This window comes from Balearica regulorum, chromosome 14, assembly GCF_011004875.1.
Source record: "Balearica regulorum gibbericeps isolate bBalReg1 chromosome 14, bBalReg1.pri, whole genome shotgun sequence".
Lineage (NCBI taxonomy): Eukaryota > Metazoa > Chordata > Aves > Gruiformes > Gruidae > Balearica > Balearica regulorum.
In genome coordinates, this window is record NC_046197.1 from 983,553 (window position 1) to 998,428 (window position 14,876).

Below are 14,876 nucleotides of genomic sequence, written 5' to 3' on the forward strand. Positions count from 1 at the left end.
TGCTCAGCGAGGCAGGTAAGCAAATCCCTGCCCCGAGCAGAAAGTAGGGACAGGAGTCACGGAGTAGGACAGACAGATTTATTGTGTTTCTGGGAGCAGCGCCTTTACATTTTGCTTGGGATAAGGTCACCTCCCTGCAGCCAGAGCAGAGAGACGGGTCAGGATGTTTATTCAAAGTGACGGGAACGAGAAGCTGCAGCCAAGACCCTGGGGTCTGCTGACAGCACAGGGCTGCACGTGTCACCGCAGCGACAGGAGGCCGACATTTGCCAGAGCCACTTGCAAAACATCTTTCCAGCAACACGTGCGAGGGCCAGGGCATATCATAGGAGTCCGCGCAGCTTCTCTGCTCCCACCAGGAAAGGGGAGGGCACGAGACAAGAATAAATACAGCTTTCAAAGGCCTCCCCCCCCCGACTCCACGCCCACTGCTATGGGCCTGGCGAAGGCATTTACAGGAGGAAATCTGTCAACCAGAATCCAACAAAGGAGTAGACGTATCCGGAAGGGGTTTAAGGCTGGCTCGTTCGCATCCTGATCTCCTCAACCAGACTCTCTCTGCGAACATTGACCTACACAGAGGGAGCACAAAGTTGCTTCAATACAACACAAGCAGCTTGGCGTAGCGCGACCTTCTGTGTCCCACAGGGGTGGCCCACACCGCATTTGTGGCCCTCTGTCTCGGGAGATCACACCGCGGTACGGTCCCCAGTCCCTCTATGTCTATGGGGATCGAGCAGCACACATGGAGCTGAACCTGTGAGAGCAAGCACCTGCCTGCAACCCTGCCCAACGATCATGAGAGGTCTTCCCACTCTTTCCTACTGGTTACAAAGCCAAGACCACTCATTCCAAGAGGGCACGTACAGGACCTTCAGCAATAGTCCTGTGCTTTGGACGGAAAGCACGAGCAGCCACACAGCCCACTGAATCACCCCTCTATGTTCCAGGCTCCTGAACAAAAAACAGCTGGGAGTTCAAGGAGGCCACAGGATGGGAAGCTCTCCAGAGCTGGAGACAATGGTGCTCCACACTTCCAGGAATCTGCATGGTGTGTGGAACTGAAACGGGGGGTGTTACTGAAGAGACCACTGCTTGAAAGATCTAATGATGAAGCCAATGTATAAAACCCTGAGGACCTGTTATAGAGGCTTGGTAGCAAACTGACACTAGGGCATGTGCTCCACAGCAAGTCAAGAGGAGCTGAGGAAACGGGAGACCTCACCTGGTCTCCAAAAGGAACCCACAAGGCCACCACCATCAGTCCCAAGGCCTCACATCAAGGCTGCCAGCCCTGGCCCCTCTGCCTTCCCCTCACCACACCTGCTGCACCTTCTGCAGCTTTGTTAAGCCTTGGAGGCTTTTCGCATCAGGTGGAAGCGCCTTATTCCTCTGATCTCCCCTTTGGACACTACGCTCAAAACACGGGCCAGTAAAGCCACCTTGCCACGTAGAACCTGAGGGCACTGCTGCAGACCTGCGTCCGGATGGGTCCGGAGGGCTGGCCTGAGCTGGGATGAAGGGTCAAGCAGCCAATCCCTCACGCCAAGCCACCACAGGCCTCACCTCCTCCCTGGTTGCCACGACCCGCAGCTTGACGACTCCATCCTTGAGCTCTTGCTCACCCACAATGGCAACAAGAGGGATGCCCGTGTCCTCGCAGTACTGCAGCTGATTCAGCAGTTTGGGGTTCTTCTTGTACAGCATTTCTGCCTGGAAGAGAGCCAGAACACACCACCATGATCAGCGCTGGCCTGTTTTTCTGCACCCCCTCAACCAGGCACTGCTGGACCAGTCTGCTAACTGCTGTCTGCTGAGCATGGTGGGGGAGAAGATGGGCATTATGGCCAATGAGTAATGCAGCACAACTCAAAAGGTACTCACAAGGCACTATTTATCCTGGGAAAGCACCAGGTCATTAGCTCTAGTCTGTGCCAGATCAGGGCTGACACCTGTGGTGGCCCTACACGGTCAGGAGCCCAGCAGAGCACCCAAGCCTTCTCCACTCAGCCACCAAGGGAGTCTGCCCGCAGCAGGCAGTGAGCAGGGCCCTGCCACACCGCGTGCCTTTGGCCTGCAGAAGACACGGCCCAAGCCCCTCTCTGCCCACTCTCCCCTCCTTGCAAGGATCAACGGTGTTTTTTGCTTTTTGCTGGAAGCAGCATCGTATCCCAGCTGCCACAGAGCAGGGGCTGGAGTGTTGGCTGCTTTGGGAATCTCTCTTCAGATAACAGACACGGAGCAGCCCCTGTAGTGTTACCAGGCTAACAGTCATGCTGCCACCCAGCCCTTCCTGGAGAACACCTGATTCAAGACACTGAGAAGAGGCAGATTCCATTCAGGAAGGCAGTCTGCTGCCCACCTTCTCCTTATGACTCCCTCCTCCCAAAGCAAAGCCAGATCTGGTCCATTCCTGGCACAGAGTGGACGAAGCAGCTCATGACTTTGCCATCACCTCGTCATACCTTGATTCCAGCATCCCACAGCTCAGAGATGAGCTTCAGCCGCTCTTCAAGGAGCTTCTTTTGGGCAGAGGCCACCAGCACCTGTGTCTCTGTTGTCCTGATCTTTTCCTCAGAGGCCTAGAGAGAGGGCAAGACTCAAATGATGCCAGGGACATACAGAGCTATCTGACACTCCATGAGCAGGATGGGTCACCACCCCAAGCCCATCAATTCAGTGGTGAAGAGGATCAGGCTTAGTGGGATGAACAGCATAAATTCATGAGAGTCAGGGAGGCCCCACCAACCCCATCCTGGAGCAGAATCTCATCTTCTGCCATCGTTCCATGATGGGGACTTAACATAACCACCCTCCTGCACTGCAGGTGCATGCAGACTGGAGGACGTGCTAAGTATGAGCAATTTCCCTGCCAGCTTCTGCCTAGAGACTGTTCCTCTACACCTAAGGGCCTCCCAGAGATCTGCTCTAAGCGGCTCAGAAGCAGCAAGCCCAGCAGGAGCTGGATAGAGCTGAGCTGGTAACTATGGGTTTGATTAACAGCAGCAAGCTGAGGTGCTCCAGCGCTGTCAGAAGCCACCTGCTTCCGTGGCAGATGCTGGATACTCAAAGTGGCATTTTCCTGCCACTGCTTTCGCTGAAGGGAGAAACCTTTAAAAGGTCACCTGCAGAGGAACAAACCTGGCCAGGACTGGAGGTGGTGGGGGAAGAATTCACTTTCCACTTAGGAATCCTGGTTGTGTCTGGCTGCCAACAGACAACTCCCCATAACAGGCCTCTGGGGAAGGAAATGTGCGGCAGTGTTTTGGGAGCCTACAAAGACTTATTTAACACCCATTGATTGGGATGGAGGACAACACATTGGTACAGCAACTCTGAGGAGGGGGAAATAGGAAAAAGGTATCTGGGAACCCCCCAGAAGCACTGCACTCCCTGCCCTGGGACATCTGATCCCTGTCTGGTCTCTGTAGTGCCTTGGGCAGGATGAGTAGATGTGCGAGGCTGCTGTCTCCCTGCCAGCCTTGCAGAGCAGTGCCACCTCACCAAGGAGAGCGTGGGGCCACATGGATGCCTAATGCAGTGCAGAACACTAAGGCACTTGACCTGGGAACCTGGTACTGCTGAGGGTTAAAGTGCCCCCTCCAGCTGGACAAGCCATGTCTGAGGGCTGCTGGAAGAGGGGTCTTGTCTCCAGTGGGAGCCCCAGGGATCATCTCCCAAGCCAGGGAAAATTGGAGATTATGTCCTGGTTCTGACTCCTGCTGCAGAGCACAGTAGAGGGCTAGGTGGCTTCTCCATCAAAGACTGCAGCAAGGAAGACTCACTTCAGCATCTGCTGGACTGGGGGTACATGAGAAAGATGTCAATCCTTGCTCTTTTTCCATGCTTAGTTGAACAACAAAGGCATTTACCTCTACTCTCTGCTCTAGGATGGAGAAGATCCGCTCGATCCCAATGCTGACCCCCACGCAGGGCACCTTCCGTCCCTTGGGATCAAACATCCCCACCAGCCCGTCGTAGCGACCGCCTCCAGCCACGCTCCCAACGCTGACTGGCTCCTCCACGTGGTCGTTCTCCTGCTGCAGCAGGACAGCCTCAAAGATCACCCCCGTGTAATAGTCCAGACCCCGCGCCAGGCTCAGGTCAAAAGAGATCTGTAGGACACAAGGGACGCCCCGTCACTGGGCACGCTCGGGGGACACAGGCTGCCCGGCCACGAGGGCAGCACCCCCTCCTGCCTCTGCACCTCCTCACCTTCCCTGCGATGCCAAACAGCGTCAGGTACTCAAACAGCAGCTTCATGTCCCCCAGACCCTCCTTGGCCAGCTTGTTCTGGGACAGCTTTGGGTCCTGGAGAAGCCGCTCAATCAGGTCCAGGCCACCTGCGGGAACGAGCCATGCCTCAGGTCTGCCAGTGCAGCAGCACCCGCAACGGTGGGCCCGGCCAGCCGTGTACGTGCCTTGCACCCCTCCGTCGCTGGCCCTGCCTGGCCTGGAAGAACAAGGCCAAGGGCTCGGCCCCACAGTGCTCACCGTGAAGCTGGACATACTCCCCGATGCGATCCGCAGCCTCGGGAGAGAGCCCCTTCTCTCCTACCATCTCGCTCCTCACTTCTTCCCACGGTATCTGCAAGAGGAGAGAACATCAGCCACTGCTCCAGGGATGTGGTCTCTCCTGCGGAAGGTCTCTGGTGGTTCTGCCCAGTACAGATGAACAGACATATCTGCTCTCAACAGATCTTTACACAGCAGAACCTCATCAGTGTCAGTGTGGTTAAGAGGTGTATGAGAGAAGCAGCAGATCAGAGATCTCAGAGCATGGTCATATGGTCATAACTCCATTTCCTGTACCTCTGCACAGTTTGCATCCCAACCCTGCAGTCAGCAAAGCTGCCCAAAAACTAGAAGCTCTAGGACAAATACTTTGGTTTTGATTTCTGGCCAGAACTGAACATCTGTCTGTAAAAGCACCAAGTTTGAGAGACATCTTGCTACTGTGGTTTCCCTGGTTAGGTGCTTAGTCATAAACACCAGTCAAGAAAGTGTTGGTGGTCATGCCTACCACCTGGAAAGGTGTGAGGAGATGGCTGGGTAATGCAAACACCAAAGCAAGCAGAATACACTGACCAAGGAGTCAAAGAGAACCAGTCTTAATCACATCCAGCTGCACTGCAATAAATTACAGCATTTCAGTATGAAAACAATTAAATTATCCCATTCTAAAAAAGCCCAGTTCTCCCTTCCTATTGCTCTTCCATGCACACACAGCCTCAAAACCTACACTTTGGTCCTGCCTTTGCCATAGATCTCACTGCTAACAGGACTTTAAGTGCGCCTTCCTCTAGTTGGCTTCATTCAACCATCAGATGAGACCTCCAAAGTGAAACGCAGCTCATCCTTGAACAAAGCAATGTGAACACACGAGACGAGATACAAGGCCACTTTGTTTACCAGGGTTTCACAGGAAGGTTAGGAGCACTCTTTTAAGCAGTCAGCGCATGGTGTTCCCCATGTGACTCTCAACACACACAAAAATTCACCTCCAGATTCTACTTTGGATCCCGAGCCAAGAAAACTAAGTTTTCAGATCTTCCTTAGCTGTTAGTGGAGCACTGTATACACATTTATAGACAGATCTGCAGCATTTTTATATCTGACTAGGGCCTACAGTCAAGACAATCACCTGCAAATAAAAAGTACCTACACTGGCACCTTTCCCTCCTCCCAAAGGGCCACATAAGGTCCTGAATCCCTCAGAGACAACAGCCAGTGCTCTTGAGGCGACTTGCTGAGCACAAGCCTGTAGGTACCTCCTGCCTTGTGTCTTACAGGAGCAGCTGCACGTAGAGGGGGCTGTTCTGCGTCACGCCAAACCTGAGTAAGCCGTACAAACAGCGATGTCAACGCACAACACGTTTTGTACCTGTACTACATGCCTAAATCAGCAGAGGTGTGAATGAAGTGACCAGCAGAAGAGATATTATGGCACTGAGCAGCATGTTGTCCCTGTGACCGTGTCCACCCTGCAAGAATGCTGCACAGTCCGGGCCAGCCCCAAGGAGCCCTGTTCCTCGCAAAACATGCTTGCACCGATGGCAGGCACAGATGAGCGTGAAGACATGCAGCGCAACGCCAGACAAACCAGCCTTCCCCTGCTCAGGAGGCAGAAATGTGCTGCTGGGGTTATTTTTCAGGTCTGTGTTTTTCATCTCTTACTCCTCCTCACTCTGAATGCTTTTCTCTATTTCCTGGTAAAATATAGAAACCTCATCCACCTCGCTTCTCTGCTGTCTCCCTGCTGCTCCTCATCACCTCCTGAGGGTCCCACAAACAGCCAGCACACGCTTCTGTCCGGTGGTGCCCTGATCACGCTGAAACAGCCTGGCCAGCAACACGCACTGCAGACTCCGTGTCCTCAGCAGGGATGCTAGACATCACATCGCCAATCAAGAATAGCACCAGCTTGCAGGACAGTACTTATGAATAGGGTCCTGGGCAACACCACAACTCTGGCAGCCTACTCACCTATGGATTTCCATTTAACTCAGCCCTGTCACCTGCAAGCTAACTGCCTTACAGACTGATTACAGACTATAAATTATGACTGCGCTTCTCTACTCCTGCATTCCCACAGAGATTTACCATTTATGTCACATTCACCTTGCAGCTGAGGTCTGAAATTTTAGTAAATGTTGGATTGGATGATCTTTCGAGATCCCTTCCAAGCTGGGCTGTTCTATGATTCCAGGACACAACTGTGACTCCTCACACCACCCAACCAAACCTGATTCATTTGAAAACGTTTTTCAATGCCCCCGCCCAATCTGGGGGCAGGTTTTCAAGATCCTGGTTCAAAAGTAGCAGCACCTTAAGAAGGCTAAGGTTTGGGATGTTGAACTTCCCATGTGAAGAGCATTTTTCCCTCCCTCCTTTCCATTTGTCAGGACCTTGTGGAATACTGGAGAAGAAAGCACAGGATCCAGTTTTCCTATGTGACTGCTGGGCCCTCCGTGCCTCCCCTCCAGAGAAAGGGGGAAACAAGAACAACTCGATATTTATCAGCATTTTCCAGCTAGTTCTCACGGTAAGAGCAGCCCAGATGGACAGAGACTCACTGAAACTCCAGCAGCAGCAGTTGCAGCCCAGGGCTCCAGCCCGTACCTTATCCAGTTTGTCAACGCTGGAGCAGATCGTTCGGAACTTGCTGTCTGGGACACCACAAACTGCAAACATCCCATCAAGGATGCGCCGATCGTTGACCTGGGGGAGAGGGAGCAAGTCATTAACTATGAACTCAAACAGATGCTTCAGCTGTGTCCAGTTTCTCTCCCCTCTAATTTTAAGCATGGAACAGAACTAGCAGATGTCTGCCAAGATTTTTTGCAACAGAGTAGAAGAACCAAGGGGGCCTATGAACCCTCTCATGTAAAACCAGGTCAGGAACAGACCATGGACTAAAGGAGATGAATTCGGTGCCTTACCCTGCTCTCTCAGTATAAGAACAAAGGGACATCTGATTATGTTAAAACCTCCCTACTGATTTTTTTTTTTTGATAGTATAGTGAATTCCATAGCTTAATTATGCTCTGTAATAGCAGGTAATTGAGGCCAAAGGCTCAGCTGGATTCAACATTTCCATGGGTAGTGAGAACACCTACAATTAAATTACACAGAAACAAAGACTGCTCAGGAGTTTGTAATCCTCCAGCATCAACATGAACCAGACAGTGGCTCATGGAGGACAAGCATAACCACAGGCTGGTTATTCTGCTGCTCCCCATTGCAGGGCTGCCTTCTTATCCTCAAAGGCATCCGCTTTCACCACTGCCCAAACACACAGTAGCTGGACAGGCAGTTCCTGTGCACAGCTCTTCAGCTCATCCCAGACAGGTTCAAGGGCAGGTCACTGCCCTCCTACCCAGTGGGGGATACACGTAGGAGTGCAACACCCAGTCCGCACTGCGCACCTCCCCTGCTAAGCCCAGCAACGACCCAGCTCTGAGTGCCTCTCAGGGATCCCATCACCCTCCTGTACGTCAGGCACTCCTACCACTGTACACCCTTCCCCATCCTGACCTGCACACCCAGCACCATTTGCTGCCACCACCACCACGATAACAGCGGTGTTTTGAAACTCAAGCTACAGTAGGGCATGACTCCTCTTCTGGAAAAGGCCTTAGACCCAGAAAGGACTTGGTGGGAAGGCAGGAGTCTGCAGACAACACTGCACTGAGGAGATGTCCCTACTAAGGGGCCATCGGGAGCTGGGACAAGGGCAGGGATCCTGGGCCTGTTTTACTGCAGGCAGTGAACACGACACTCTCCTGGGGGGTTGCCACTGGAAGTTTTGCAGGGGACTGTGGTTAGTGCTAGAGAGAACTCTGCTAACTGCAGCCTCAGGAAACCTCCCCGCATTCCAGCTAAAGGCAAGTCTGAGCAGAGGCCCAGCCTTTTAGCACATACACCATGAGGAGGCAGAGAGTTGGGATGAACTTCTCTATCTGGGCTTATAGGCGTTAAAGTGGGATCAGGTGCTGCTGCGTAAAATCACAGGAACAACGACCACTCCTTCCCACCATGGCACATAGAAACCCGCCTGGTCTCACCTTAATGAGAAAGTCCCCGAGCTGCAGGTCACTCAGGATCTCGTGCACGATCTTCAGGCACTCGGCATCGGGAATCATCGGGTCGAACTGCCCGGCGATGTCAAAATCCTGGGGCACAGGAAAAGGCAGTGAGTAATTCAGCACCGCTGGCGTGGCTGCAGCAATACAGCTTCAACTCTGTTAAACAGCTGTTTGCTTACAAAAGGCAACAGAAATGGGACGTAAGGGAGCACGAGCCCTCGCCAACAGGATTCAGAAGGGACAGGATGTGGGTTATGACCCTCTTTCATTGAGGGCAGCAGTGCTCTCGTGTCCACTGCATTGCAAAGAGTTCGTATACTGTGTTGGGGCCAGTGCAGTTTGCAAGAAGCCATTCTGCTTCTGGAGGTATGTAACCTGCTCCCCGCCTCTGACACAGCAGTTTACTGTGTGATACACTTTGAAACAGAGATCCTTGAAAAGCAACAGAAAGGAGACAGTAAAGTGATCATCAGCAGTAAATAAATAGAACAAAGGACCCAGAAAGGGGAGGAGAGAACTACTTATTATTTGGTATGACCTAAATGCCAAATGCCTTGATTCTTAGGATGTTCTTTTTTGAATACATACACTCATCAAGTAAATGATCAGGGAAGGATACAAGAGAAGCGATCTCAAACGAGGCAAAACCAAAAAGTTTCAACTGCCAAGACAGAAAAAGAAATCAGAAAGCCTGAGTGGTGTCCACCATAGATTACCATATGAACTAGCACGTAGAACTAAAACCCAACAGGAAGATTTTTCAAGAGGCTGGTACCTGTGACTGGAAAATAGCAAAGACAGTATCAATATTCAGAGAGAAATAAAACACAGAAGGAACAAGAGACCTCTTATTTGACTCTCATTTATGAATCCCCAAATGCAAAGTCTTCAATGAAATTTTGAGTACAAGAATAATTTTAATTAAGTGGGTAAATTTCAACATGACTTCACCAAGCTTCCAAAATAAATTGGGGCAATGGAGGAGGAAAGAGATGAGATCACGTCAGTTAATCCCCAATCAGCTGAGTGCAAAAAAGGCTGATGCAATCCCCACAGAAGTTGGGCAAGGTCTGGTAGAATCAGGAAAGTGCCACTACCACTGTACGTGGCACAGGTGAAATCTCACTGAAAAAACCCAACCAAAGGCTGGTGAATGGTATTTAAGAAAAGATGAAGAAAAAGCTACTAGACTGAGCAAAGAAACAAAGCATCTCCAGGGAGAGAAGGTAATAAAGCTTGATTTACATGGCCTAAGGAGGGGGAAATTTCTCTAAAAATTTCCCAAATGTTTATCTGGGAGAGGGGAAGAATCCGTATCACGTGATGACAGCTACCGTTTAAACAGCTGCACTTGCACAAGAAGTAAACTATCAGACATAAGTTTAGCCTGGATATTAGAACACTATTTCTAGCTATCCTAGGAGTGAGATCTTGGAACAATCTTTCAGATGAGATAGCAGGGAAAGACCTCAAGTTGTCTGGAAATGGGAGTTTACCAAGCTGGAGCTGGAAGGTTGTATGATGAAACAGGAATATTCTCAAAGAAGAATTTGTTTGCAATATGAGGCCCTGGGGACTGCGTTAGTACAGCAGAACAAAGCCATTCCTCGGGGCTACCACACTCGTCTGAGAAAGCCACTAAGGAAATTGCTTTCTTACCTGTTCTGCTATTTGGCCCCTGGGTTTTTCCCTTCCTTTGAAATAAAGATTGACTAAGCATGGAACAGAAGTAGCATATGCTACAGCTGAGTCACTCGCCTGGTTCGTGTGTCCCACTTACACAGCCAGGAGTTCGACTGTTGCCACATTTGGGATCAGAAGGAAGTATTTCCTCCCTACCAGGCTGGAAAGCAGTGTGGCATGGAGCAAGGTGCTGCCCTGCTCCACAGTGCGGAGCAGGCCAGATACCTGGGGCACCTGCGGGCTGCATTACAAAGTTCCCTGATACACCAGCACCTTGTGTCACAGCCATCATCCTCACTCTCCCACGCTCAAGCTGTTTTTTCACACCCATAAGGGCACGCTAAGGGTTTCCACAGCCACAGGGAAGGCCACTGCAGGGTAACGCAGCCTTTGGTCCTACGTTTTTATGGTGCTACATCCCCACAAGCACTGCCCAGTCTACAGCCTCACTCAGCAGTGTCCCTGTCAACAGCCAAACTCACACACTGGTAGAACTCCCTGTAGCGGCCCCTGGTCATGGCCGGGTTGTCTCGTCTGTAGACCTTAGCGATGTGGTAGCGCTTAATGTTGGTGATCTTGTTCATCGCCAAATAGCGAGCAAAAGGCACCTGAGACGGGAGGGTTAAGGATGGGAACAGGGAGGGATCACCCCACCCAGTTATCAGTCACAGGCAGCGCTGGGTCCTCACTATCTCCCCCACACCCAGCACAGTGTGGTGCACACCCATGGGGCAAAGCAACTGCTAAGGGACGGCTGGACTTGCCACAGCTCCCCAGGGCCTCCACAACTGTCCAAGACACTGCCCACACATGCTGCTGTTAAGTGTCCCTACAAGCACATTCCAGCGCCACCTTAGGCTGGATCTCAGGCACATGTGGGCTGGATCCCGCAGCAGCCTAGTCTGGGTACCCTGCTGTAGGAGAAACCCTGCTCAAGCCAGATCCTCCTTACCCCCGCGTACAAGTGTTACTTCGCCGAACAGAAGCAACATACAGTAAATAACTGAACAAGGGTTCTGCACCCACTGAACTACACTGCCTGCTCACGTTCTCCCTGTTGGTGCCAGGTCAGAGCCAAGAGACTGTCCTTCCTCCTCCTCTCTTGCCCTCTGGACAGCGCTGCCCCAAAAGGAGGGCAGCAAAGGTGATAAGACCCCTCAGCACTGGCTGTGGCAGGATACTGTCAGGTCATAACGCAGGGACAGCAATTCTCCTCCTTGATCTTTCAGATCATAGATGAGCTTCGAGTCTTCACCATATTTCCCTGTCAGCGTCTCCTACAACAAAAGGACACAAGAACAAACAGCATCTTCAGTGACAGGGGATCAGCCCTAGAGCACACAGAAAACAATGAGAGAAAGGGAGGACACCCGGGAGATGGAAAAAGAAAACTCAACCCTCAACACGTTGCAAGCTTTCAATTGCAGGATCCTCATCAGCTCAGCCAACTTGCTGTGTCCTCACTCACCTTCAGCTCAAACACTGGCGTATCAATGACTTCTGCTCCGTGGCGCTTGAAGCAGGTGATGATCGCGTTGAAGACTCTCTCACGAATGGCCATTTGCTTGGGGCTGTAGTCCCGTGTGCCCTGGGGTGAGGTAAGGGAAAGAAGAGCAAAGGAGATATTGGGTTAGAGGCATGCATTGGAGACAAACGTGAGAGGTGATACAAAGAAGCTATCATACTGCTCACAAAAGCCAGAGAGATCAGGTCCAGACACCGGATATTCAGAGAGGGGCTAAAAAGCAGCACCAAATAATACTGGAAAACGTCAGGACACAGCTCAGCCATGCCATGGTCTGACTCAGGAGTTTCACCATGCAGGAAACAGAGGAGCTAACACAGCTCCAACATCCAGAGTTCAGAACTTCCAAGGATGACAGCACAGCTAGGATGTGTCCACAGCTCCAACTCAAACACTATAGCCAGACTCTTGCATAACGAGCCACCCCGAGAGGTGGAATCAGGGGACAGGCGTGCTTTGAAGCTGTGGAACAAGCAGCAGCTCTACAACTTCCAAACACACATGGAGAGAAATCATATTTTCAAAGTGCAATACCTGTGACGTGCCCATCTACTGTTCACTAGGATGGGCTGCCTTTTAATTTCTTCACTATTAAGAGTCATTGAATATTTCAATGACTGCCTTTAGGCTCTCAGCAACACATAAATCACCGTTAATTAACTAGACCTAGACCTCCCACTTTCATTTTCTAAGGACTGGCGGTTAGGCAGGAAGAAGCAGAGAGAGCAGGGACTTCATAACACCCCACCTGCAGGTCGCACAGCAAACAGCAGCTCTCAGCCGTACACTGACGTGTCTGAGACAGGCTGGCAACACAAGCTGTGCTTCCCTGGCACTCACAGGGCTACAAAATCCTCTCTCCGCATCTTTAAACACTGAAATACCCTTCCACTTTCCAGGTCTCACACCACTATTACATTTACCAAAACATACAATAAAGGAAATGGACAAGGGAGACAGTTTTGAGGCATTTCCTAAGCCAGTAGCATTAACAGAACCCGGTTTATTTGTGAGCAACATTCACAACTGTCTCCATGCCACAGCATGGAAGTGCAGTAAGTCTCTGGTCAGCTGCTACTGATGCAAGATCCAAGTTACAAAAAATGTCAGGATAAATTGCATTACAGACGCTATACTCCGGGGCCTGGAGACTGAAAAGCTACCCCTGCAGGAATGGTCCTTCTGCAAATGGACACAGAAATGTCGGCAGCTGGCCAGACCTGCTCAGCAAATGGGATTACTCACCCTCACAGACTAAGACCAAAAGCCACAGGACCTTTCTTGCTCCCCACATTTCAACATGTGCTGAACATTCCTGGCAAGCACTGCTGGGCATCTAGGTTTCTTTGGCTGGCTTACACCTTGCCGTTCCCTCACAACGAGCCTCACACCAGCAGAGGTGCACTTCGCAGCACTCCGTGCTCACCCAGCCTACCAGCAGCTTCATCTGCTCTGTCCAGGCTAACAGGGAACAGGACCTGCTTGAGGATCCTTGATTTGCGAGAGCCAATGTCTGCAGGTACTAGTGGGGTCAGTGCTACAAGAGCTGTAGAGTCCTAGCCCTAAACTCATTGGGATGATGCAAGTCATGACCTTACTTCAAATAATGCAATCTAGGCAGATATGAGACCTCACACTGGGCAGCTACAATAAAGCTTGACCAAAAGGGAATTTAATTTCCTGACCCCACCAGTTAGTGGTTGGCTTGTCACAAAAGCACCAGAAAACCTTAAAGTTAGGAGAGTATCTGGGTCAGATGCTGTCAGGGATGTTTCCACCCCTCTCTCCCCTTCTGCTAAAAGCAAAAAGGGAAATGGAAATGAGAACAAAGACAGGCAAGTCTGTGCTGAGATTTTGGACACACAGGTGTGGGGAGGTGCTGCGTGTGCACACTGGAGTAGGTCGTGCATACAGAGACACATGAGTGCGTGTGCTGGGGGATGTTACCTTCGGGGTCTTGAGCACAAATTTGTGTTTCCCCTCTTCTCCTCCCAGTTGAGCCTTCATCTCCAGCAGCTTCGCCACCTCCTTTGCGATCTGGGGAGGGAGGGAGCTAGGGGTAAACCTTCCTGCCAGGCCCAGCCCACAGGCCTTCCTCAACACCTGCAGCCTCAGCATTCCTAGTACACTCAGGTTCCGCAGACGATCCAATAGCCTAAGCCTCAATACATCTGCTATTCCCAGTGTCCCACAGCAAGCAGAGGGGCACTCCCTGCCTCTCTCCGGTACCCCCCACTCCAGCTACAAGCACCCCAATCTCAGCACCCCCAACACCTCCACCATTCTCTGACTCCCAGGCCCTCCATCACCCTCAGCATCTGCCCGCCCAGTCCCCACGCCTCCAGTCCTACCAGCCGCCACAGCACCCCCAGGCCCAGCACTGCCAGCTGGTGCCACACACACCCCGGCATCGACACTCCCAGCATCCTCCTCCCAACCCCACACCCCCAAGCACCCTTCTCTCCAATCTAACACCAGTATCACCAGTTCCTGCTCCCAGTCTCCCCAGGCACCTCAGCCCCTCTGCTTTCCACCCCAGCCCAGTACTCCCATCCTCCCCAGCACCCCTCTTCCCAATGCCACCAGCCCAGCAACACCTACACCAGTCCTCCCAGTTGCCTACGACCCCCTACCCCAGCAACCCCAACCGCACCCCAATCACCTCAGCAGCCCTTTCTCGAGCCCAGCACCCCCAATTCCCCCCAAGCTCCCTTTCCCGCTCCCAACACCCCCACTGCCCCAGCCCCCTCTCCCCAGACCAGCACCGCCACTCCCAGTCACACCAGTCTTCCAGCACCCCCGCTTCCACTCATACTGGTCCTCCCCCAGCTCCCCATTCCCAGCAACCTCCGAGCCCCTCCCTCCCCAGCTCCACCCCCGAAGCCCCACCAACCCCTTGCCCGGCAAGCAGCACCTTGTCGGGATCGGCCTTATCCTGCTTGAGCCGCCGCACCGCCTCCGCCTGCGCCCGCACCGCTGCCTCCTCCGCCATTGCCGGCCCGCGCCTGCGCACTGCCGCCGCACCGAGACGGCGCCTGCGCACTGCCGCACGACCAGGACCGCGCCTGCGCACTGCCGCA

At 52.2% G+C, this 14,876-nt stretch overlaps 1 protein-coding gene across 1 annotated transcript; it reads right to left on the minus strand.

Annotated features, from left to right (window-relative positions):
- Positions 1-64: 64 nt before the first annotated feature.
- HARS1 (histidyl-tRNA synthetase 1) lies at positions 65-14,838 on the minus strand. The gene is made up of 13 exons (XM_075766151.1): positions 14,711-14,838; positions 13,744-13,833; positions 11,740-11,859; positions 11,453-11,548; positions 10,754-10,879; positions 8,568-8,675; positions 7,123-7,221; positions 4,495-4,588; positions 4,216-4,343; positions 3,873-4,115; positions 2,466-2,582; positions 1,567-1,713; positions 65-572 (listed from the first exon to the last, which is right to left on the minus strand). The coding sequence occupies exons 1-13, from the start codon at positions 14,786-14,788 to the stop codon at positions 513-515; spliced, it is 1,506 nt and encodes a 501-aa protein (XP_075622266.1). The 5' UTR covers positions 14,789-14,838; the 3' UTR covers positions 65-512.
- Positions 14,839-14,876: the final 38 nt, after the last annotated feature.